The sequence below is a fragment of the Hypomesus transpacificus genome, unplaced genomic scaffold, assembly GCF_021917145.1.
Source record: "Hypomesus transpacificus isolate Combined female unplaced genomic scaffold, fHypTra1 scaffold_166, whole genome shotgun sequence".
Taxonomy (NCBI): domain Eukaryota; kingdom Metazoa; phylum Chordata; class Actinopteri; order Osmeriformes; family Osmeridae; genus Hypomesus; species Hypomesus transpacificus.
The window spans coordinates 123,317-148,585 of NW_025813727.1; the positions used below are offsets into that span (position 1 = coordinate 123,317).

The 25,269-nt window shown below is 45.6% G+C and overlaps 1 protein-coding gene across 1 annotated transcript in view; it reads right to left on the minus strand.

Moving 5' to 3' along the window:
• The window catches only part of mgat4b (alpha-1,3-mannosyl-glycoprotein 4-beta-N-acetylglucosaminyltransferase B), a 26,896-nt gene continuing 1,627 nt past the window's right edge, over nt 1-25,269 (minus strand). The window contains 10 exon segments of the mRNA XM_047051669.1: nt 1-1,719; nt 1,913-2,025; nt 3,435-3,522; nt 5,496-5,574; nt 6,313-6,506; nt 7,576-7,683; nt 7,976-7,996; nt 7,998-8,107; nt 17,021-17,135; nt 19,424-19,588. Of these exon segments, the coding sequence (XP_046907625.1) occupies nt 1,696-1,719; nt 1,913-2,025; nt 3,435-3,522; nt 5,496-5,574; nt 6,313-6,506; nt 7,576-7,683; nt 7,976-7,996; nt 7,998-8,107; nt 17,021-17,135; nt 19,424-19,588 (1,017 nt within the window). The 3' untranslated portion in view covers nt 1-1,695.

The following is a 25,269-nucleotide window of genomic DNA, read 5'->3' on the forward strand; positions in this document are numbered from 1 at the left end:
TTTTTCAATTGAAATTCCGGCTTTATTACAATTCACATATCGGATAGAAGGTAACATCATTAAATATAGTTCATCTAAATGATACAAAATACAACACAATATATAAGCAATGCATTCCAGTGCATTTTACGGAAAAAAAAGAAACGTTTTATTTTTCTGAAGGGCAGGTCAGGGAACCGTAAATAGTACAGTTCAGATTTGCCAGCCACACAGTCTGTGTCTACATGCGTCCATGTTACTGCAAATAGTCACATTAACAGCGTAAGGGCTCTAAGACTAATTGATTTGGCACAACGCCTATAATGTGCTTCCTACAAGCTCCAGAGAAAACACAATCAGTAACCCAGTTTGTATGTTTACAAACCAGAATCTGTAGGGCCTAACGGTTTGAGAACTCCTTCAATAAGAAAGGTATTTAATTTCTTCCAGTAGCCTTCACTTGCATTTGCAGACAGTCCCAGCTTAAACGTTTCAGATTTATAGTAGGGGCTTTCAGCGATTGCTTTGTGTTGGGAAATGCTGTGCAAAATCACTTAAGTAAACGCGCAGAAAATGTGAGTTAACTCCCTCTCATTTCAATGTCAACATTGACTTAAAAGCAAGAGAGTGGAGCCATTTTGTGAAGCTGTGTATTGGGTATTTTATGAAGTGGTCCAAGAGAGCATAAACTACAACATGAGAACATGAGGAACAATGGTCCATCGTGTCTCTCTGACAGTTTCTTTCTAAACCACTCTACCTTTTCCAAACCCATCCCGATTTGATAAGAAACAATGAAAAAAATACTTGTTTCCTGTGCTTGGAAGTGGGCAGCCTTGTTTTGTTTCCTAGCTAATGTAATAGGGCCTTGCATCTGGTCTCGGCTTACAGTGATTCGCCCCACAACCTGGTTAACTTCATGTCACATTAAGGCAAAAGTAATTGCTATGGGGAGGGAAAACAGTGTTAGCGAAGATGGCGCATCAAGCAGAAAGAAAGCATATGCTATTTCAGATTTCCTACAAATGTCCTCTGGCTTCAGAATTGACTTTTATTTCAAACAGACACCACTTTGTGCACTTTCTTCAATAGGTTTACTTTTTGAACTGACTTTTGGGCACACTAACTGTATTTATGTACATATCAACACACCTATAGAGATCATTCATATGATTGTGTGTACATAAATATGCATATATCCGTAGCCACATACATATGTATTACATGTGGGGTGTTCTTTAATAGGAGATCCAGAACAGTTGCCTATTTAAACAGGATTATCAATTGTGTCATTCCAAAATGTCAGTTGCCTGGCCATTCCTTAAATTCCGAAAGCAGCTATTCATTGTCATTTACCTTCATCAAAGGGCTAGGCAATCTCGCCAGCTCTTTGACAATTACCAGTGTTTTAAAACATAAACCTTATGTACACATAAATACAGTTCACCACATACAGCTCCGTGTGTGTCCTCGTTGCTTTCTCCAAATAAGCGCTTCCGGACAAACACTCCCATGCTTTTGATTGGTCATCCAGTCAGGGCGCTCACTACTGGCCGGCAATCGAGTGATCTTGCCAGCAGATGGCGCTGTCCGAACGCGCTGGAAATTCGTCGCCGTGAAGCCAGAGAATGAGTCGGCAGTAGCTGCGAAGGCTCCGTTCCATTGGCGAACGGGAACGGTTGTCTGAGGTATTGCTTTGAGGAGGTCTGCTGACTTTCACTCCGCTTTTTTGATGAATATCTAAACAAAATATGAAAGGCACAGAGACAAAACCTTCAAACCCAGAGGCTGCACTACGATGTATGCTGTAAAATAAGTTGAATACGTTATATGTTTGAACCAAGCCCACAGGGGGAAGTTGCTGAGAGTGCGATGAGCCGAAACACAACAAAGATGCCGAGGTCTTAAGGGAGCATCGACAGAGACGGCTCACCTCACTGAGGATGACCCAGACCGGGGAGTCTGTCAGCACCGATAGGCGAAGGGCCTCCAACGGCCCGAAGCTAGGGTCAACCTCCCCCTCCGCTATGCCGTTCTGGAACATTCCTGGAGGGGGTGGGGGTGGGGGGAGGGGGTGACGGGTGACAGAGTGAAGTCTCCTGGGTCAGTACCGTCACCGGAGCGCTAGGCTAAATTCAATAGCAACTCATTTGTACTTTGGAGAAATACTGCCAATAAAATAACCTTTATTAACCTTTAAAATAACCTAATCTTTTTGTATCCATCCTAATGCATAAAGCACAGTATCAAATCTGAAGAGGCGGAGGGAAAGGGTGTGCTCTGGGCATTTGGGTCTGAAAGCAAATATTCCTCTGAGGCAGAAGGGAGGCTTGCCAACATTTGATAGCAATATTGTAGAATTAATTGATTTGTTCCAAATGTGAACTGGTGCCAGTATGATATTGATTCTGCGTAGTCTTACACAATATATGAATGAGACTGAGTGCTTTTAGTAATTGATGATGTCACAAGGAGCTCCTTTTCCAAGGGCATGGAAGCTAGCTTCACAGAGAGAGGATTTATAACTGAAGGTCACAAACAGCAGGAAGTAGGGAGACAGAGGACAATTAAAGGCCACTCATGACATTGCAATGCCAAGGATGAGCTCTATTTTTAACAGAACTAAGTGTGTGGATAGATCTTTCTTACCTCCACCAATGACAGCACTGATACTCACTCTTGTTCATCAGTTATGTATTTATTTATAATGTATTATTAGGTGTGGGGGTTTGGGGTGGAGGTGGTTAATCATGGTATGCTAGTTGTTGCTTTGTAGCCCTGTCTACTGATGAACCAATCAGAAGTGAGAAGTATCCCTGTGTGCAGCAGCGTCTTATTGGACAGCAGTCTCTAACTGGGGGTTTGTGAGGCGGGAGGAGGGATGGATGGATTAACACAAAAGCCTAGGAATGCTGGATGGTATTCTGGTAGGCAGGACTGTGTTGTCTGTTATTTACAGAGATGATATCATTGTTATGACAGTAGCTTGCTGTCGTTTTGTAGCTCAGGTTGTCTTGTGTGTCGAGATTGTTCAACCACAAGTGGACAAGTGGTTGTAGATGAGATCTCTCTCAAGTCTTACTGAAACACTCACTGTACATTAAGTACTATGAACTATGTTATGTACTATGTGGAATATGAAACTGATTATCAAAGGAAAAAGACATCAAGCTCGTTATCTGTGTTAATAATATCAGACTCTCTTGAGCCTCATTGATTTATCGTAAAGTTTTATAATGTCCAACGAATGCAGAGTTTATAGGGATATTTATGACCATAATGAGAATATGATCCATTAGGGGATAGTCAAGTGAAAGTGATAAACTTCTCTTGTGCTGCAGTCCTGCTAGAAGACACAGGTTCAATCTACGATGGATACTTACTGTTCTTTGTACACACACACACACACACACACACACACACACACACACACTGGGCTGACTGCGGGTCCTCACCTATCCTGATGAAGCCGTCTTCTGTTCGGTGGTAGGTGGGGGTCTTCTCTCTCCCCTCCTTCAAGGCCTCCTTCTCAGACTGGATGTTCTGGTGGAACACAGACACGAGAGGAACATGCTAGATCTGACAGAATTCTCTCTCTCTCACACACACACACACACACACACATGAATATACACAGACACACGTGTACTTACACACACACAGACAGACACACACAAGCACTTACACTCACAGCCAGGAGATCAATACAGTATTGCTGTTTGATCTGCCCTTGGATCACAGCTTCAATCTATAGATCACCCAGCACATTCACAAGAGCTCTTTGTTTTGTTCTCTTTAATCTTGAGAATCAGCTGCATGCATCATCTCCCACACTGACCTGAGCCACAGTCCTGCACTTACAGCCTCTCCCACAGCCTCTCCCACAGCCTCTCCCACAGCCTCTCCCACAGCCTCTACTACAGCCCTGCACTTACAGCCTCTCCCACAGTCTCTCCCATAGCCTCTCCCACAGCCTCTCCCACAGCCTCTACTCCAGCCTCTCCCACAGCCTCTCCTACAGCCTCTACTACAACCTCTCCCACAGCCTCTACTACAGCCTCTACTACAGCCCCTACTCCAGCCTCTCCCATAGCCTCTACTCCAGCCTCTACTCCAGCCTCTACTCCAGCCTCTACTACAGCCTCTACTACAGCCTCTACTACAGTCCTGCACTTACAAGCCTCTATGACCTCATGTGACCTTGCCCTTTCATCTCCTCCTGCAGGAACGCAGTCATCATACTCTGACACACACACTCGCTCTGATCTGTGTGTGTGTGTACAGTGTGAGGGTGTGTGTGTGTGTGTTCTCCGTGCTAAAGAGCTTTGTGTGTTGACTGTGTTTGTGACAGCCGGTTCCACTGTGGGGGAAACGTTGCTTTGACTCGGAGATCTGAGGCAACAAAGCTAAAGTGTAAAAAGAAACCATCCTGACCTTTGCGAGAGGATTTCCCTGTTTGTTGTTCTCTGTGCTGAAATCAATGCTCCCTCTCACACAAGTGATTAAGCTGCAGTCAGAATATGACATTTCTGATCTTCTCTCCGTTTAATTCCTGCTGACAGCACAAGCACTTTTCTCATGATCTACCATCTCTAGATCTACCATCTCCAGATCTACTAGTATTAGTATTGTTCTAGTATTTAGATTTTGTATTATCTTGTATTTTTTATAATTATTATTTTTTTTAAACGAGAACTATTACACACAACATGACACTAACGTTTAAAAAAAAAATATATATATATATTTTCATAAAAGATTTTTTAAGTGAATTACTGATACCAGAAAAAATTACTGAAGTACAGTATCGAAGTATTTGTACTTTGTTACTTCCCATCTCTAATAAGGACACAAGTACGTGCAGTGATGCAAAAAATATATAGTCCTATACATTTATAACCACACCAGCACCATTTTGAGCTGCGCTAAGCAATGGAGCCATTGGGCTCACAAGCCCAGGAACACGACAAGAACATTGGCTATGAATGGACTCAGTAATGTGCTGCCAGCGGTTAGATTCAGCCGTTCGTTTCTTTATACTCTGCAGATCTTGATATTACCAACCTGCATTCTTCTGGGAAAATATATATTTTATGCAAAACTCTGCCTGACTGTGCAACCAAACTCACCCCTTTACCCTTTTAATGCGAAAGCCCACAAACTCCAATTAAGTTTACACCCAATCACAGAACGCACATCTTATCACTGGCTGCATCATGGGCACTAGTCTTCTTAAAGAGAGCTTTCAAACCTCAGACAGCAGGAGGGCATCTGATTACCACCCAGTCTCTCTCTCTCTCTCTCTCTCTCTCTCTCTCTCTCTCTCTCTCTCTCTCTCTCTCTCTCTCTCTCTCTCTCTCTCTCTCTCTCTCTCTCTCTCTCTCTCCATTTCTGTCACTCACTCTCTCTCACACTCTGAGAGTGTGAGAGAGCTTGCTGTCTGCAAGTATGAAAGTGAAAATTGAGTTTCTCTTTTAAATGACAGTAGAATGTGAAAGTGTGTCCCGTAAACTCACGTCAAAGGGCAGCACCTCTATGGAGGTGTTGAAGAGCTTATCCCCTGGATGCTCAATGTTCCCACTCCGGAAAAAGTACCTGAAGGAGAGAGGGAGTGGAAGAGGAAGAGAGACGGAGGGAGAGGGACAGAGAGAGAGAGAGAGACAGACAGAGAGAGAGAGAGGGAGAGAGACAGAGACAGAGAGAGAGACAGAGAGAGAGAGAGAGAGAGAGAGAGAGAGAGAGAGAGAGAGAGAGACAGAGAGAGAGAGAGAGAGAGAGAGAGACAGAGAGAGAGAGAGAGAGAGGGACAGACAGAGAGAGAGAGAGAGAGAGAGAGAGAGAGGGAGGGAGAGAGAGACAGAGAGAGAGAGAGAGAGACAGAGAGAGAGAGAGAGAGAGAGAGAGAGAGAGAGAGAGAGAGAGAGAGAGAGAGAAAAATAATAAATATAATTTAGAGAGAGGTACAGGGGCAGAGAGAGAGAGATCTCAATTATATCTAATAATACATATAAGGCATCTGTAATTTGGATATCCAACAGCACAGCATTAGTGGAAATGTGAAGGCCTAACCCTAATGACTGGAGAGTAGCTAACCAACTTTGATTCTGCAGTGAGCTCTTTCACATAAGTCCAAGGACATGCTATCTTGTGTGACAGTTATAGACAAGAGGAACAAATGAGCAATAAAGAGCATATCCCCTCCATAACTTAACCCCACACCAATTAAAAATGCATCCATATCCATTAGTGTTAAATATGCATGTTTATGAGGAGCCATGCAGATTGTTCACATGGGGCTGTGAGATGAAGACAGACACACACACACACGCTCACCTCTCTATGCGTACGGGTGTGAAGAAGCGGATGCGTAGGAAGTCTCCGGCCACGGGGGTGAAGGCCCAGAAGAAGTCCTCCCCCAGGTAGGCCTTCTCCAGGGTGAAGTGCTGGTAGGTCTTCAGGCTGGTCGTCACCTCTGCCAGCGGGTTGGCGTGGCCCTTGTGCAGGGTCTGCTTCCCAAAGTCTTTGTCCTGGAGCAAACCATTCAACCAAAACGGGGAGAGGTGGGGTTGACAAGGTTATTGGAAAGGATTTTGTAAGAAATTAGGCTGAATTAGTTCTGGGCATGAAGCCATTGCAGGTCATTTGCTGTCAAAGAAGGAAGGTGAAAGTATGGTTAAAACCTCTTATTTCAAAGTAGCATTTTACCTTTTTCTTCCTTATTTTTAAGACTTAAAAACATTCTTAAAATCAAAAGTGATGAAATTCCAGTGAACCAAAGCAATTTTGAGTTTCACAACTTTATGTTTCATTACTAAATAATCTGCCAACGCTGAATTCTGATCTCAAAAGTGGTTCTGACAGCAAATACATTTATTCTGTGTGTTCTGCATGCTGCATACTTAAAATAATCATTTTACTTTGATGGATAATTATAAACTTCAGTAAATATTAAAGAGAAATAGACAAAGTACTTTTTGTAATTTTGCCATTTCACCAACATTCACAAATCTTTCTACCACCGCATCCCTAAACAGCACTATGACTATGTTCATGAGAAGGGAGATGCTCACTGTACATTGTAACTGTGCAGCACCACTACTGGCTGTGTTTACTGGCTGTGTTTACTGGCTGTGTTTACTGGCTGTGTTAACCCAGGCTGCTGGGTGAGTCAGTGTGGGGGGGAAGGGGGGGGGGGGGGACACTGGGCCCGAAGCAGGGGTCGATAATGAGATTGATTGGATAGGATTGCAGCACCCGTTCGCTTGCTAATATCCACCGATCTTAAAACAGCAATCAGAGTCATTAAACAGTTATACCTGACACACTCACAGAAACACAAACACACACTCACAAGGACAAATACAAAATAAAAAGTAGCCATTACTACCCGTTGGACCTCACAGATACATGAACACAAAAAGACACTATAGACATGCCAGTATGCCAGGAATCACAAGCCAAAACCGACCATTTGGGGGAAAAAAGCTTCTATGTAAAGCACTTTCAGCTGCAATTCTTGTATGAAAAGTGCTATATAAATCAAGTCTTACTTACTTACTTCTAAAGGTTTCAAAAATATTTTCGAAAAAAAGCTACCTTGAGTTTCTGGATCTTTCCTGCTAGGGAGGAGTGTGTTCCCACGTGCTGGAACAGAGACGGCTTGAAGCGGATCCTCAGGTTGGCCTTCTGCCTGTCACAGTGTTTCTGCGCATGAGAAAGTGTGTGATAGTGTGTGTGTGTGAGAGTGTGTGTGTGTGAGAGTGTGTGTGTGTGAGAGTGTGAGTGTGGTGTGAGAGTGTGTGTGTGTGAGGAGTGTGTGTGTGTGAGAGTGTGTGTGTGTGAGAGTGTGTGTGTGTATATAAGAGTAGCAAAGAAGGAGGGACATGGGGAGGGAATCAATTATTGTCAGAGGGAGCCACAGCATTCTTCATGCTGGTGAACAGCTGGAATTATGTTGATGTATTCTGACCACGAGGCGTTTGACCTCTGAACTCACCGCATCCTTCTCAGGATTGCACCACCTTGACCCACATGATGTGGTCCAACAGCCAATCAATGGGCTTGTCCTTGTAGAACATTAGCATAAATTCCACTATTAGAGACAGGTCCAGGGATTTGAACATCTTACCTTGGGAGAGACAGGGAGAGATTCAGTATTAATGCAGGACATTGAATGGGCCCAACAATGGGGTCATGCAGTTGGTTTGAAGGCCTGGTTTGTAATTGGGCCAGGAAAGGAAAGTAAAAAAACAATTAAAATTTAAAAAGAGAACTCGTTATGACCAAAGATTGAAGCTAAAACTTAGCCAACATGCCCTGAAATTAAATCTGTGTAAAAAAGACCTAGACATAGAGCCTTGAGCACTGAAACTGTATCCAGTGTAATTTAATTGTCTGATTTAATAATGATTTTAATTTGTTAGTAGCCGTTCTTCACACGTCGCCTAGCGGGCTACATGAAAATATGATTTGGGTCAAATACAAACAAGGATCGTGCGAAAGGCATAAAATACATTTTATTAGACTTTGAAGGGCGAAGCTCTGAAGCAGTCTTCATTTCAACGGTAAAACCAGTTATCACTTTCACAAGTTTAACACCTAGGTGGTGTTATGAACTGCAACTTGCGGCATCTCTTTCTTTCTGCCCTGCCTGCGTCTGTCTGTCTTGTTAGAAGAGAGTAAAAAATAGTAACTATAACCACTTAAGGTTTCCCTCTTCCTTAAACTCCAAACCCCCCTCCCTCCCTCCCCCCCTCCCTCCCTCCCCCCCCCCCCCCCCCCCCCCCCCCCCCCCCCCCCTCGCAGGTCCTCTGTGTAAGGCACCAGAGTAACAACAGGGCCTATGCTGCAGCAGGGTCATCCTGCCCGTGTCCCGGAGCGTGAGGCTGGGAGGAGAGGACACTGTGTGGGGCTCATTATACGCCCAGCTGGGAGGCAGATAGAAAGGTGAGATGGGGGAGAGGAGAGATGGTGAGAAATACAGGTGTCTGTGATGTTTGGTGCGTGAGGGCGTGTGTGAGAGAGAGAGCTACAGAGCGAAACATCTCAGTGATTGCTTATTTGTCCCTCAACCTTCATGGGTGAACTGATCTCAGAGCAGCGTTAAGATGCAAAGACACAGGTCATGCTGGTCACATCACTAACCTATGTTAGCTTTACAGTTAAAATCATACATCTTACAATTGTGTTTCTTTTACAAGGTAGCCATTATGTTTCCTGTAAAGTTGGTATGGATTCAAATTCTATTGTGACTGTCTCCTTGGCAGGATGCAATAGCACTGTGTGAGTGTGTGTGTGTGTGTGTACCTGCCCGTCTGTTTGTCTGTCTATGTGGATCTGTGTAACATCTGAAGCACAGTGAATGTGTAATATGCCAGTAAGCAGGGCAAGATAATCAGTCAGTCAGTCTGTGAGGAGTCAGTAGAGTTCAAGGTGGACCAAAAGAGCTTGTGGAAAGTGAATCTCCATGACTAGCTCCTAGATAAGTGGAGCAGAAGTGTTCTCAGCACGTGTGTGTGTGTTAGAATGTGTGTGTGTGTGTGTGTGAGTGTATTTGTGTGTGTGTGTAACTGACAGCAAGAAAGAGGGGCTGCCGAGGTGAGATATGAGCCCAAGTGCATTCTGGGTAGTCAGAGTGGCCACTCTGGATAAGTTTTCATCTGTATTCACCTCTCTACTTGTTCACAGTCCACTGCCTCCCTCCCCCTCCCTCTCTCCCCCCTTCCCTCTCCCTCCCTCTCCCTCCCCCCTTCCCTCTCCTTCCCTCTCCCTCCCTCTCCCTCCCCCTCTCTCCCCCCTTCCCTCTCCCTCCCTCTCCCTCCCTCTCCCTCCCCCCTTCCCTCTCCCTCCCTCTCCCTCCCCCTCTCTCCCCCCTTCCCTCTCCCTCCCTCTCCCTCCCCCTCTCTCCCCCCTTCCCTCTCCCTCCCTCTCCCTCCCCCTCTCTCCCTCCTTTTCTCCTCCCCTACTCTCCCCCACTCTCTCCTTCACCCTCTCTCTTTTTTCCTCTTCCTCTCCCTGGCTCTCTCTCCTCCCCCCTTTCTCCCCCTCTCTCTATTCCTCTCTCCTCCCCCCACTTGCCATCACACTATCACATCCAGCCATACACAGACCTGCATACTTAGCCACACACACACACACAGAGATACACTGGGGCATGCCTTAAAGCAATATGTTTTCTAATGAAACCCTGTTTTTTTTTGTAGATTCAATCAATACATGCTAATTACTGTAAGAAGGGCTAAAGCTGTGGGCTGAAAGCTGTCCTGTCAGGAGAGAGATCCTCCACTGAGAGAAAGGGGAAGTGTAAACACGTGGTAGTTCTGAATAAAAACCTGCTCTCAAATTATCCACAAACTTCTACAAGGGGGAGTGTGTGTAAGAGAGAGTGTATGTGTGTAAGTGTGTGTGTGAGAGAGAGAGTGCATGTGTGTGAGTGTATGTGAGAGAGAGAGAGTGCATGTGTGTGAGTGTGTGTGTGAGAGAGAGAGTGCATGTGTGTGTGTGTGAGAGAGAGAGTGCATGTGTGTGAGTGTATGTGAGAAAAGGAGAGAGCGTGGGAGTGTGTACCTGTGATAAAGTGACAGTGATATAGTGTGAGTGTGTGTGTGTGTTAGTGCCCTGTTTTCCTGTGCCACTACATGCTGACTCAGCAGAACACAGCGCTTAGGGAAAGAGGTGGAATAGGCTACATCTCAGAGTTAAACAACGTTGGGGACCCTGTCAGAAGTGTTGAGTAAGCAAAGACAAAACGTGAACACAATGCATTCCTTTCATCTGAGGCGAACTACATGCTCTGAATCTCCACAAAAGATACAAACAGCCTTCTAAAGGAAGCCCAGCGTTGTGTCTCAATTGTCTACTGTGGTAACCTTCCCTCCTTACCTTCCTTTCACCCTCTCAGACTCAAACTGAGGTGAAGGGAGTAACGATGGCTGGTCACGGACCGGACTGCTTTAACCACCAACAGCAAACGTTGGAGAGGAGATGATCAAGACTGATTGTTTTCAAGCAAATTTTAGGTTGATCAATTATTTGTAATGAAGTATTAATGTACTTGAATGACTACTATGTATTGCTTGAATAGAGCCTTAGGCCGAATCCCAATACTACACCTTACCCCTACATCCGATATATGTTATATTTTCGGCTTAATTCATTGATAAAAAAATTATGACACTCGTTTTGTGCTATACACAGCCCTGTACATATACGTATATTTGCAACCATTTTCCTAATTGAAACGTTTTAAAAAATTGCTAGTATGCCACGCTAATGTTACAGTGCTGATTTGCACAACAGTCCAGCATTTCTCTGACTAGCATGTCTACAGTTTTAAGTAAACTCCATTAGCAGCGAATTTCGTTTGATATCACTTGCTTTGGAGATATCAATACGTGCTAAACGACGTACCTGTAACCAAGTGGCGTCCCATTTCTAAGGGATATGTAGCCCTTACCCCTCAGTTTCGAGGGCCAAGGGCTAGGGGTAAACTAAGGGCTAGGGGTAAGGGGTAGGGGTAGTATTGGGATTCGGCCTTAAGCAAATTGGTATTTTGTTGACAAATTACCAACACTTTTTCGATTTGTCTCCTGAATTAAAAGCGTTTGACTTTTCAATCCAAGACTGAAGCCAAACAAAACAATTATTCCGATTGCACTGTGGGAATACTAATTTAGACTTAATCAATTTGTTTCTCAGCATTGTTGTAACTGATTGGTAATAGATTGTCTTCTTACTGCTGAGAGGCATTCAAACATAATCTCATTTACTTCAATGTCTCCCTCTCTTTCTCTTCGTGTTGTTCTATTCTTGGGCAGTCCGGTCCTGTGCTTGTACAGCAGGGGTCCCCAAAATGTTTTCTACGAGGGCTAGATAAGGTTTCCTTTCTTTAATGTGGGGCTGGATCGGTCTGTAACAGAACATTACATGGGCCGGAGTGACTACCAGTATTATTGTGGAGATTTTATTATGATTTTAAATGTATTTATTATGCTAGATTAGTTTATAATTTTGTTATGCACCATACATCCGTACATGTCAAGGAATATATAGCCTATTAAAAGAGCATTATTAATATTGTAATTACCTTTTTTCATATTAATTGCTATTTAAATCAAAACATTTAGTTAATTATGCATATTAATCAGTGTAAACGTTTTTTGTTTTATTTTTAATATAAACAAATCTCTGGCATTGTTCAGAGGGCCAGTCCAAATGCGTTGGCGGGCCATATTCGACCGCTAGCTCCTATATGCTAACCGCTAACCCCTATCTGCTAACCGTTAGCGCCTATCTGCTACCCGCTAGCCCATCTCTGCTAACCCCCATCCCTACAGAATCAGTTAGCCCACGAAAAAAACACCTCGGCCCATCAGAGCACAGGCGTCGGATTAAGGCTAACAAAATCACAAATCGCACAGAGGAATTATGTAGCCAGTGCTGTACAGATTATCCTGACAGCAGAGTGTGTTGTTATGGTGCGCCTCTGATCATTATCGACGTGTTTGCAGATGACATTTACATAACGCTGTGATGTAAAGCCCCTGACACTATTACAACCACTGGGATATCTAGCCAACACAGCTACGGCCTTGGTGAGTATCAGTTACTGATTTAGAAAATGATTTATTTTAGTTTTAGAAGTGCAAACCGACACAAAGTCCAAACTGCGAGACATTCTCTACACTGTGCCTACATAGGCTACTCATCTGTATTCTGTAACGGAAAGATGCGACATCGAGGTTGTGTATTTTCCGTGACCAACGTTGTTGACGCCACAGTGGAGACGACTCGGTAAGGGCTCGTTCTGGGGTCTGGAGACACAAGCCTGACGGCTTATCAGAATCAGACTTAGCTTGCACCGGAGGGTGCGTCGGTTACGGTTGTCGGGCCGGGCCTGCAGTTCTTGGGTTATCCACGGCGACCGAGCAGTCCAATTACGAGTGAGCTGCGGAGCCTCGCAAGGAAAAGTGTGAGATCGAGAGAGAATGTCTCTGTGTTTTTTATTTTGATCCATACTTTTTATGTTATTATTTAATACACATACATTATTAGAGAGAGAGAGAGAGAGAGAGAGAGAGAGAGAGAGAGAGAGAGAGAGAGAGAGAGAGAGAGAGAGAAACGTTCCCCCCCATCTCCGCAGCAGGAAGCTGATCAGACGGCTGGGCTGCTAAACTGACAGGCAGGCGGGCCTTGCTTCGTTAAGCACAGAGAGAGAGGAGCAGGGAAGCTGTGCCTGTCAGAAGCTTATCTGACACGGTTTTCACTTACGTGTTTGATAGCTCAGAGAGGAGAGAGGGAGATAGGGGGAGGATCCTAGAGGTAAACAACTCGCCAGCGGTGTCTGTGTTTCCCGGCTGCAAGATAACCCAGGAAACAACATTTGTTTTTGTCTGATATTCTGCAGGAACCAGGTGATTGCTTCACCACAGATCAATAACTCAACAGCCCATGGCGAGCGAGACTAGCTGCATGGAGAGATGACGGTTCTCAACTTAATGGCCGTGGACTCCATGTCGGTTCAACTGTCCTCAGAGTCTTTCTTCCTCATGTTGTCGGCTTAACTGTCTAAAGGCTCCTTTAGAACCATAACTGGACTTCCGCAGCAACAGGTGGTGCTGGTGGGGGGTGGTGCTCCTTCAGAGGGCTTCAGCTGGACCAGCTGGAGGTGGTCTGGGAGCTGCAGGCACACCTCAGATATTAACCTCCCCTGTCTAGGAGAGGGAGCTAAAACTGACCTTAGATCACAGTCTGTAGGGGCTCCTTGATCACGCCTCCCTATAGATGGGTAATTAGGTGATGGGAGGGTGGAGGGAGAGAAAGAGAGAGAGAGACAGAGGGAGAGAGGGACAGAAGGAGAGAGAGAGAGAGACAGAGGGAGAGAGGGACAGAAGGAGAGAGAGAGACAGAGAGACAGAAGGAGAGAAAGACAGAGAGGGAGAGAGAGGGAGAGAGAGGTAGAAAGAGGGAGAGAGAGAGAGAGAGAGAGAGAGGGAGGGAGACACAGAAAGAGAGAGAAAGACAGACAGAGAGGGCATCAATCAATGGTTAAGCCAGGCCCATAGCAGCGCTCAGGGACCTATTAGACTAAAGTGGAGAAGCAGAGGCTCATGGGTAGAGTGCGGCACTGTGTAATTGTGTGTGTGTGTGAGGAGTGTGTGTGTGTGTGTGTGTATGAATGTTACGGAGAAGGAGAAGAAATGGAACAGAATGGGAAAGAGAGTAGGAGATAGGAAAGTGTGCGTCAACCAAAAAGAAATAAAAGAAAAGCTGTATGAGTGTGTGTGTGTGTGTATGTCCGCGCGTGTGTGTGAGAGAAGATGTTTTGTGTGGGTTTGTGTCTCGGGAAGAATGGAGAAGCTGTGAAAAGGAGTATTTTTGGAGTGGCTGTTAAATTATTTTGGTTTTCATCACTGGGAGCCAGTAGTAGGAATCAAATGTCATTATTTCTGAGGGAAGAAATCTTAAAATGACATCCCCTCTATTCTGTTCACAGCCAATGACATCCCCTCTATTCTGTTCACAGCCAATGACATCCCCTCTATTCTGTTCACAGCCAATGACATCCCCTCTATTCTGTTCACAGCAGTCACTTCAAGCATGTTTGTTGTCTGAGCATAAATCATCAAGGGTTCGCTTATCTGGTTCTATCAGAACAATTGTGCTCTTTGTCGCCTCCTGCTGGAAGGGGTCCTCCCAGAGACAGCTTGTTGCAACAAAGCTGGTCTGTGTGTGACCAGGAGAGCCCACGGGCAACTCTAGCTAGCTCTGAAGCCATCAGCAGAGAGTCACAAGACAACAGCCACCACTTAAGCCACTGAATGGAGAGGGGGGTCAGAGTTCATAGAACTGAATGGAGAGGGGGGTCAGAGTTCAGGAAGTAACAAAGTGGAATTCATCCCCAGCGAGACCATCACAGTCCCATGACAGAGAAACAACCACAAGTATCCAAGAAATTACCTCAGGGGGCTCCAATTTCCACGTTTCCACCAATCATCTCAAATCAAGCAATGCTGTGTTTTGCTCTCCGACGATTGCAGCGTGAACAGATGAACTCTATTCCACCCAAAATACAGAATCGATTCTGACGTAAAACTGCGAACGGCGGCCAAATAGCGTGCCTCCTCTGTGGACGCCTCGTGTCGGGTCCTGAGGACGAGGGCCGGTGGGCGGGGGCCGGAGGGCAGGGGGCCGGAGGTCGGGGGCCTGGGCTACTGTGTTCTGCTTGCACTGGGCTGCGCTGGGCTGCGTTGGGCTGTGCTGGCTGTCAAGAACTCTTTATTCTGGGTCAGGCAACGGCGGTCAGATTGAGGCCAGAAAAACACAACATGTGGTCCTCATCTTGTCCTGCCAATAACACGACCACTGAAGTCTAGCATCGCTCTCTCCCCCCCTCAGATCACATCGGACCAGTACTTGGAACGGTTCCTTCAGACCCATACTTCCTTTCCTCCAATTTCCTGCGGTTCCAGTCAGATGAGCTCCCTGGTTTAACACGCCAGCCACTGCTGATGGACTTCATAGGGAGTAATTGATTACTCTCGACAGGATCGTTAGCACCCAGATCAAACCAAGGTGGACGCTTCATTTGACTGCAGATCTAATTCCACGGGGGTAATTCGTAATTCAGAGAAGTTTTGGAACTTAAACAACTTTCTGGCTCTAGCTGCATATTTTATGGAAAAAAGTTGTATTTGTTCATATTTTGGGAGAAAAGTACTTTAAAAGAAATAGCACACCTCTACCATTTATCAGGATTATACATTTGAGCATCTTTTCAGTTAATTAATGTCACCCACATTTAAGATATTAGTTTCCTATCTAAAGTTTAAAAGCCATTTAAAAGTCAATTTTCAGCCTGTGACTGAAGACCCGGTACCTGTAAGTAGTGTTACTTGTAGCATTAGCTGGTTGATGTATTGTAGCTTAGCTATCTGTGCTTGCAGCCGTCAACAAATATTTGGATTGTATTCTTGTTGGTGATTGATAAAGTACATATTTAAATGCAAACCATTACCATGATGACCGTCTGGTCTACAATCTACCCAGACGCTCCCACGTTACCCCGCTCCTCATCTCCCTCCACTGGCTACCCATAACGGCCCGCATCAGATTCAAGACCCTGGTACTGACCTTCCGAGCAGTGAATGGAACTGCGCCCGACTACATCAAGTCTCTCCTGCAGCCTTACACCCCCACCCGCCACCTACGGTCTTCTTCAGACAACCGCCTGGTGGTCCCACCTCTCAAGACCGCCCGGTCCCAGCACAAGCTCTTCTCCTGCCTGGCACCCCAGTGGTGGAATCAACTCCCCACCTCCATCAGAGACACGGACTGTCTCTCCACCTTCAAGAGAAGGCTCAAGACGCACTTGTTCCGGGAGTACAATGGTACTTAGGAATGGTTTGCTGAATCCAACGCTAGTTTCCTCAAGGTTCACAATGACTCTTGCTTAGACTGTTGCTCTTGTTGGTTAGTGGTAGCTGATTTAAACTGTTGTATTCTTCTTTTTTTAGTTAATCCTATTTTTATTGCTTTCCTACAGGTACACCTGCACTTAGAGATCAATGTTGTGTAATTTTAACTTGTTTAACTACATGCTCTTATGGTTTCTTCCCTTTAGCACTATTTTTTTTGGTTGTCCACAATATGTACTTCTTGTTTTTGACTACCCGCAATGCTGTGGGGCTATCTTGTTGTTATTATCAGTGACCTATGCACTTTGTGAAGCTCTCTCTTGGAAGTCGCTTTGGACAAAAGCGTCTGCTAAATGAATAAATGTAAATGTAAATGTAAATGATGAGATTACTTATTTTGAGGGTGTAGGTTCTTTAGTTATTGTCAGCTAAATACAGGCGGTTGCCTCTAGCTTCTGTCAACGCTAGGTCAATGGCCCAGACTCACCGATGAAGCGGTAGCATGCTACGCTAGGTCAATGGCCCAGACTCACCGATGAAGCGGTAGCATGCTACGCTAGCTCAATGGCCCAGACTCACCGATGAGGCGGTAGCATGCTACACTAGCTCATATGGCCCAGACTCACCGATGAAGCCCAGCTGGGAGAACTCCAAGATCATCCACTCTTCAGAAGACTGCTGCAGGGCAAAGTTCTTCATGGTGGTGAAGTAATTTGGACGAGCAACAATGTCATCCTCCAGCTGTGAGGAAGACAGGTCAGGGAGGGAGAGACAGAGAGAAAAAGCATTACAAATAAGTTGCAGTTTCCCTCCATCTCTTAATAGGGGGGATTTACGTGACAATTCCCTCTCATTAGATCTAATTAAATACTAATAGGTCTAATTTGTGGCAATGGGTTTATGTGATTGCAACCATATGGTTTAAACTATTCAATAATTGAAATCTCTGGAGGGGTCGCAAACATTACTCTGTGCTACACTTTGGAAGCTGTGAACCGGATTTCTACCATTCAGTAAGTTGTTTAACAGAACAATAACTTCAAAGAGGAAGTTAGTGAAAACAACATCAGCAAAATGTATATAGCCCCAACACCAAAACCTTATAGTGAATCAAACACAGGTCACAACCTTAAATTGAATCAAACACAGATCACAACCTTATACTAAATCAACAGAACAGACAATACTAAACTGAAACAGAAACGAAAAGAAGGCTTGTTTCACAGCTCATCCTACCGAGAGCAGACGGTTGCTTTGTGTGTGTGTGTGTGTGTGTGTGTGTGTGAAAGTGCGCGGAGGAGAGAGTGTGTGTGTGTAAGAGAGAGTGAGAGAGTGGCAGTGTGTCTGTCTAAACAGATGAGGTGATTATGGCAGGAATAAACCGAGCTATAAAGCTGCCCTCGCCTCGTCCAGCCTGCAGTATTAGACTTAAGCCAACCCGTCACTTCCCCTCCCTTCCTCCTCTTCCTCCTTCCCACATTCTGGGGAGGAAGAGGAAGAGAGAAAGAGGGAGAAGAGGAGGAGGAAGAAGAGGAGGGAGAAGAGGAGGAGGAAGAGGAGGGAGAAGAGGAGGGAGAAGAGGAGGGAAAAGAGGAGGAGGAAGAGGAGGGAGAAGAGGAGGGAGAAGAGGAGGAGGAAGAGGAGGGAGAAGAGGAGGAGGAAGAGGAGGGAGAAGAGGAGGAGGAAGAGGAGGAGGAAGAGGAGGGAGAAGAGGAGGGAGAAGAGGAGGAGGAAGAGGAGAGAGAAGAGGAGGGAGAAGAGGAGGGAGAAGAGGAGGGAGAAGAGGAGGAGGAAGAGGAGGGAGAAGAGGAGGAGGAAGAGGAGAGACAGGCTGGATTTCTGACAGATGGCTGTTCCTTCCCCACCAGCTGGAGACCCAGAAGCTGCATGGCTCTCAGTGGTGAGTCTGCCCAGGAACTGAAGGAAACATATATATGTACATGTTGATGTTTCCTCATGGTGGGGTGGGTTCTGCCTGGTGTGTGTGTGTGTGTCTGGGCCGCAGGTGTATTGTGTTGGCTTTATTCTTCTCCACAAAACAAAAGGAATCACTGAAGAAAAGTTGTGTAAAGGTTCAGCAACCTCAACCCAGTGACTGATGGGGTCGTTGAGATTCCAGTAAACCAAAGCGACAAGACCAAGCTGGGCCTCATCCCTCACTAGGGACTGCTGAGGGCTGGGATCGTTCAGGCAGCAAGTTCCACAGCCGAACGGGCTGTTTCCATGATCTGATCAAAGGTCCCAAAAACTCCCATGGAACAATGCTGGCACCAACGTTAACTTCTGCACATGTGATCCATCCAGAGGGTCTGATTCTGACTAGAACATTCCACAGGGTACGGCCGGAGGGGACAAAAACCAACTGATGGTGTAATCAAAACCCTCCTCTTAGAAGCACTGTGAATGGCCTCTGCATCTTCCACTGCCTTCCCAAGGTTGGTTACCTGGTAACCGGGTAACTAGGTAACCACTAGGTAATCAGACTGCCCCACCAGAGGAAACCCCCTCAAAGAGTCAACATCAACCAACATCTCCCAGGACCCGCGCCATCCCAGGGTCAAAGTTCACTACTGAGGTCTCACCAGCTACACCTGAGACGAAGGCCCTAGCTTCCTCTACACTCCAGCGTACGTCAGTCTTACAGGAGGGCTTGTGCATGGTCGATGTGTTCAGACGCTGCCCTGACTCATTGCTCCCACAAGCACAGAGGCTGCACTGTGTAACCAGCTCCATATTCAGCTGAATATTTGATGCGGTTTTCGAAAACAACAAGAGGTCAAGGTGGGGAGCAACACCTTAAAAGACCCTCCCAGGCACCATGCCACGTCAGTGAGTTACGGAGCAGGAAGTAGATGCTTCCGTTTTCAACCGCAGCCCAACATCACCATGCTCAAATGACCTGGTCACACGTACAGAGAGGGTGAACAAAAGAGATTCACAGCTCAGACACTTCAAACACTTCCTCCCTGAAATCTTGTTTGGGAACGTGTGGCTTCTCTCCAGCCCAGAGGGAACATGTGGGTTCCTACCTGTACGTAGTACGTCCCCTTTGACTGGGCGTACATCATGAGGAAACAGTAGTCCAGGTTCTGCTTTGTTCTCCACCTACAGGGGAACAGGAAGAAGAGGAACAGGAAGGAGAGGAACAAAAAGATAAAACATTCAATACAAAAAACAGAATGATAGAAGATAGTCTACAGTTACGGGCTTTACAAACAGCATTAAGGTCCAACACTGAGCATCAAACCAGAGTCCCTCAAATAAAGAAGTGACACGTCCAGCTCAACACACCCATCTGGATACACAGGTACACACACACAAAGCGTCTTCTACACCGAAATCTCATTCCTAGAGTCATACACTCTGCTGCCTTCACAGACACACTTCACCCCTACCCTCCTCCCACACACACACACACACACACACACACACACACAAACACACACACACACACTTTGGATTGGATGAGAGAGCTGAATCAAAGCAGCTTAACATGGAAGCGGTGAAAAGAGAAAACGTTATCTGTAACGTGAGCCCACGGCCCAGACAGCGCCCCAGAACAGGAATATTAAAACAAAAGCTTGATTAGGAGCAGGAAATTGTGAGGAACATTTTTTTTTTCAACACAACCACACAGCGCCTAATCTGCTACGGCCCTCGGGCACATACATAAAACCCCTGTTAACCCACTTAGAAATCTTACATCCCAAAAGCAACACGCAACAAAACATTTAGGAAACTTGACTCTACAATCGATTCTCTTCTATGGAATGTCAGGTCATGTCAGCCAGATGTGTACAACTGAAATGTACACAAATAAGTATTATTAAATGCTATTTGTCTGAACAGAGATGTACAAACAACAGCTGCAGGTGTACACAGTGAGAACACATGATTCAATATTTGCGGGTTGGTCTAATTGCCGGATAAGCTTTCTTAATTGAAGCTGTGCCAGTGAGATAAGATGGATGTTCACCCCATCCCACGCACCCATAACAAGTAAAGAGGGCTTTTCTCTGAGGCTTTTACACACCATCTGGTCATTTGATAACATGCATCACCATAAGGGCAGAGGATAGGAGACAAAGACCTGTCTTTGCTAGACACTGTCGCAGCTCTGCCGCCCAAGCAGTGGAGTCAAAATATAAAAAAAAAAAACATTTCTAAAGGTTGAATTTATTTTCTCTAAAAAGCTTTGAAACTTTGAAAAAAAAGAAAATGGCATCATTGATGAGGACTGTACTGTAGAGTAGAGTCCCCATCAAGTCCTAATGTGCTCTGCTCTGTTTTAGGTTTAAATATATATAAATGAATGATCAAAAAAAAGGTGATAGAAAGGTTGAACAATTATTCTCCTCTTGGCAGTTTCCTAGCAGCATCTAACCCTAGAATAAAGTCCTAATCTTATGAGAGCTACTATATACTCATCTCTATATAATGTAGATCATATGGCGTATACTGTATAATATAAATAAAGAACTGAATGACGCACCATAGCATCTCCTCAGCTTTCACAGTGCCTTGGCGACAGGCTTTTTGACACTCAGAACGCCACCACTCATCTCTGCTCCCTACTGTGTGTGCTAATGTGAAAATAATCTTTCGCAAACACATCTATAAAGAACACACACAGAGAAGATAAAGAACTCACAAAGGGAAAGCAACACACACAAACTGGTCGATAACACACACACACACACACGCACACACACACACACACAGGAAAGAGAACACACACTTGTTTGTCTTCTTTTTCCTCCTCTTTAAAATCTCTCTCTTTTCTCTCCTCTCCTTCTCATTCCGCTCTCCTCCCTTGATTGCCTGGACCTGTCCAGCCCTGTCCTCATGCATTATAAAGCCCTCCTCCTTCACACGCTGTCTGTAGTTGGCAAACAAGGCCAGCTCTTCCTCTTGCTCGAGCACAGGCCCTGAGCACTGGATGCATCCGCTGCCCCGAATCCGGGTTGACACTCAAAACATATGGAACTACACATCCTGGTAAGTACACGTACACACACACACACACCTCCTATATCCAGCCTATCTATCCTGCTGTGTCCAAGCCGGTACAAGACCAGCCAGTTGATCGATAAGGAACATTGTCTCGTTCAGCCGTTCGTCCTGGAAAAGAGCGGCGAATGTGCGAGGGGAGGAAGGAAGAGGAGAGGGGTGAATAAGACATGGCTGCTGGGCCAAATCGATTGAAGGGGTTTTGATTTAGCGGAGCTCAACAGACTGGCTTTAATCTCTATAGTGTTTGTGTCATCACTGTTGTGGGATGGGGCCATACCGAGGCTGGGGTTTGGCTAGTCTTGCGGTTATTTCTGGCTAGAGCTAGCCTAGCGGTTCTTTTTGGCAGAAGCTAGCCTATTACATATTTGCTACAAGTCACTGCTAGCATACCTTGCAATTATGGGCCTATTGCACAAACAGACAGAATTTCCTGTCATGGAAAGATCTGGCAGCCCTGGTGCAGGTAAATGAGACCGCAAACAAAAAACACCACTAAAGTTCTCTCTACAAATTAACAGTTGTGAGTGGAAGGGGATTGTCTCTGGCCAAATGAAAACTTGGAGCCAAATTGGGATCATAGCAAGGCAATGCTTTCCATATCCCACTCAATTCCCACACAATAACAGCCATCGCCTGAGGATAGGAGGGGCTCACTGTAATGTTATAGCCAGAAATCTATAAACAATCGTCAGGAATTGATCGGTCTGGTTTCATATGGATCTATAGGCCTATATCTGTCTGTGTGACTGACCTGTCGCGGTGATCTGCAAGTGGTTACTTCTGTCTGGATGGGTCGGGAACGATGCCTCCCTGTATGTCAGAGAAAAATAAATAGGCCTAGCCCTACATATATAAACGCGATCACTGCCCTGTTGTGCTGCTACAGAGCCGTGGATCTCCCGAGAAATAAATATAACCGCTATGATCTATGAGCCGCCAACGGGCTCTGCAACGTGAAATACAATCCGTGACACAAAATAGAGATACAAGAACATAGCTCTTATGAATTTAGCCTACTCGGTAATGCGCTATTTGTTGTCAGCCAGCGGTGACATTTTATGCAAAAGCGCACAAACTCCCATTAAGTTAACGCCGAATCAAATAAACAACATCTTAATCACCGGCTGCATACGTGCACTAGGCCTACACTAGTTTGATGAAGGAAGCAAAACTCTGATTTAGTACCCAAGGCAGTTTTACAGTTAGGGGGAAAAAGGGGAATCTTTTTCATTTCTACGTAGTTTCATTTTAGAAGTAATGAACACCGTGTGCCTTCCGCTTGACCGTGAGACTCAATCTGTCCCTCCTTATCTATCGCTCCACTCTATCACTCTCTCCTTCTTTATTTCTCTCTCTATGATCTCTGTCTCTCTACAGACCCATGGCTCTCTCATTCTTGCTTTTTCTTCTGTCCTCTCTCTCTCCTCTTTCTCTCCTCTCTCTCTTTCTCTCTCTCTCTCTCTCTCTCTCTCTCTCTCTCTCTCTCTCTCTCTCTCTCTCTCTCCCTCTCTCTCTCTCTCCCCCTCTCTCTCTCCCCCTCTCCCTCAGATGTTCTCCCACTCCTTTAGGATGACGTTAGTTAACTTTGGGATTTCCGATGACAGCTCAGCTCCCTGCTTGGCTGCTTCCACTTCTCCACAACAACACTTCACATTTAGCTTCCCGCTGCACTTGAACTCCCTTCTGATATACCATGGTGCTGTGATGAACGCATCACTCTGAAACCATGGTGCTGTGATGAACGCATCACTCTGAGACCATGGTGCTGTGATGAACGCATCACTCTGAAACCATGGTGCTGTGATGAACGCATCACTCTGAAACCATGGTGCTGTGATGAACGCATCACTCTGAGACCATGGTGCTGTGATGAACGCATCACTCTGAAACCATGGTGCTGTGATGAACGCATCACTCTGAAACCATGGTGCTGTGATGAACGCATCACTCTGAAACCATGGTGCTGTGATGAACGCATCACTCTGAAACCATGGTGCTGTGATGAACGCATCACTCTGAGACCATGGTGCTGTGATGAACGCATCACTCTGAAACCATGGTGCTGTGATGAAAGCATCACTCTGAAACCATGGTGCTGTGATGAACGCATCACTCTGAAACCATGGTGCTGTGATGAACGCATCACTCTGAAACCATGGTGCTGTGATGAACGCATCACTCTGAAACCATGGTGCTGTGATGAACGCATCACTCTGAGACCATGGTGCTGTGATGAACGCATCACTTTGAGACCATGGTGCTGTGATGAACGCATCACTCTGAGACCATGGTGCTGTGATGAACGCATCACTCTGATGGCTCTCATTTTGCACACAAACAACATGAACATTAGCTTTTGCAATGGATGAGTGTGTGAACATGTGTGTGTGAACGTGTGTGTGTGTGTGTGTGAGTGTGTGTGTGTGAACGTGTGAACGTGTGTGTGTGTGTGTGAGCGTGTGTGTGGATTGACAGATGTGTCACCCCCGTCTCCTAAACTACCTGAGAATGATTACTCAGGTAGTACTCAGATATGATTACTACCTGCTCACCTATGTAGCTCTTTCACATTGTTGCTCTCTCTCTGCTTATCTGGCTAGTGTGTGTGTGTGGGGGGGGGGGGGCATGTGTTTCCCCATATTTCTTATGCACCCTTTGGCAACAGAAGATATCCTCATGGAAAAGTGATATGTGTGCTCTCAGGACACTGTCTGTCTTGAAGATACTGTCAGCAACAGCTTGTAACTGCCATGTTTATGAATGAACCATGCCCCTGCATTCTGAGTAGGAGGTCATGACTGTGTGTGTGTGTAATTGCATATTCCTGTTGGGGCGGACTGTCTATACAGTGCTTTGTGAGCGCTCAAACATTATTTGTTTCACTTCCTGCTCAACTTGAATGAACTAGAGTGTGCAGTGTAAGACAGGGTCAGTGCTTACGAGCAGCACACCAGTTTGTAGGACCACATCTTTGTCCATGATCATGTTTATATTCAATAATTGAATATATGTGTGTGTGTGTGTTCAAGTATATTGTTGTATTTCTACATCCTCTAAGGTGTGTGTGTGTGCCTAAGTGCCTCGGTGAGACTGGGGCTCCAGCAGGGCTTCATGAATTAGCCATGACGACAGCCTGCCGCTGTCTGGGGAGTTATTCTACACGGCTCTCCTTCTCATTACAGCTAGGGAGAAATCACACTGGCCTACACACACACACACACATGCACGCGCGCACACACACACACACACACACATGCACGCGCACACAGACACACATGCACGCGCACACACACACATGCACGCGCACACAGACACAATGTTTGTGTGACTGAACTGTGCTGGCTGTCTTCCTACCTAACCCTTCTCATGTCTCTGCTTTTAGTTAACATGTTCCAACCTTTTCTTTCTTTCGTGCCTCTGTGTGTGTGGCTGTGTGTGTGTGGCTGTGTGAGTGAGAAAGTGCTGATATTGGATTGAGTAAAGGGGAGCTCTGCCTCGCCTCTAGACTGCTAATCCTGTCAGAGAGAGCCTAATCCACCAGTCTGAAGGTAATCTCACTGGATTAGACGCAGTGTTTCCCACACATAGACTAATTTGTGGCGGTGCGCCACAGAATCAACACCGGCAGCCACACATTGCGTTTCGTAAACATTTTTTTTTATCGCTATTTAGGTAAAAACACGCAGCGTATTCGTTCAGCTGCATTTCCTTTCCCTGCTCTCCCTCCGTCTCTTTCACGCACGCGTCTTTCTCACATACACACACAGTCACTACGTCAGCACACGTTAGCAACGATGCATACGCCGTTCTAGTGAGACCGACAGCTACATCAGCGAGCCTTCAGCATTAGTGCCGTAGCTAA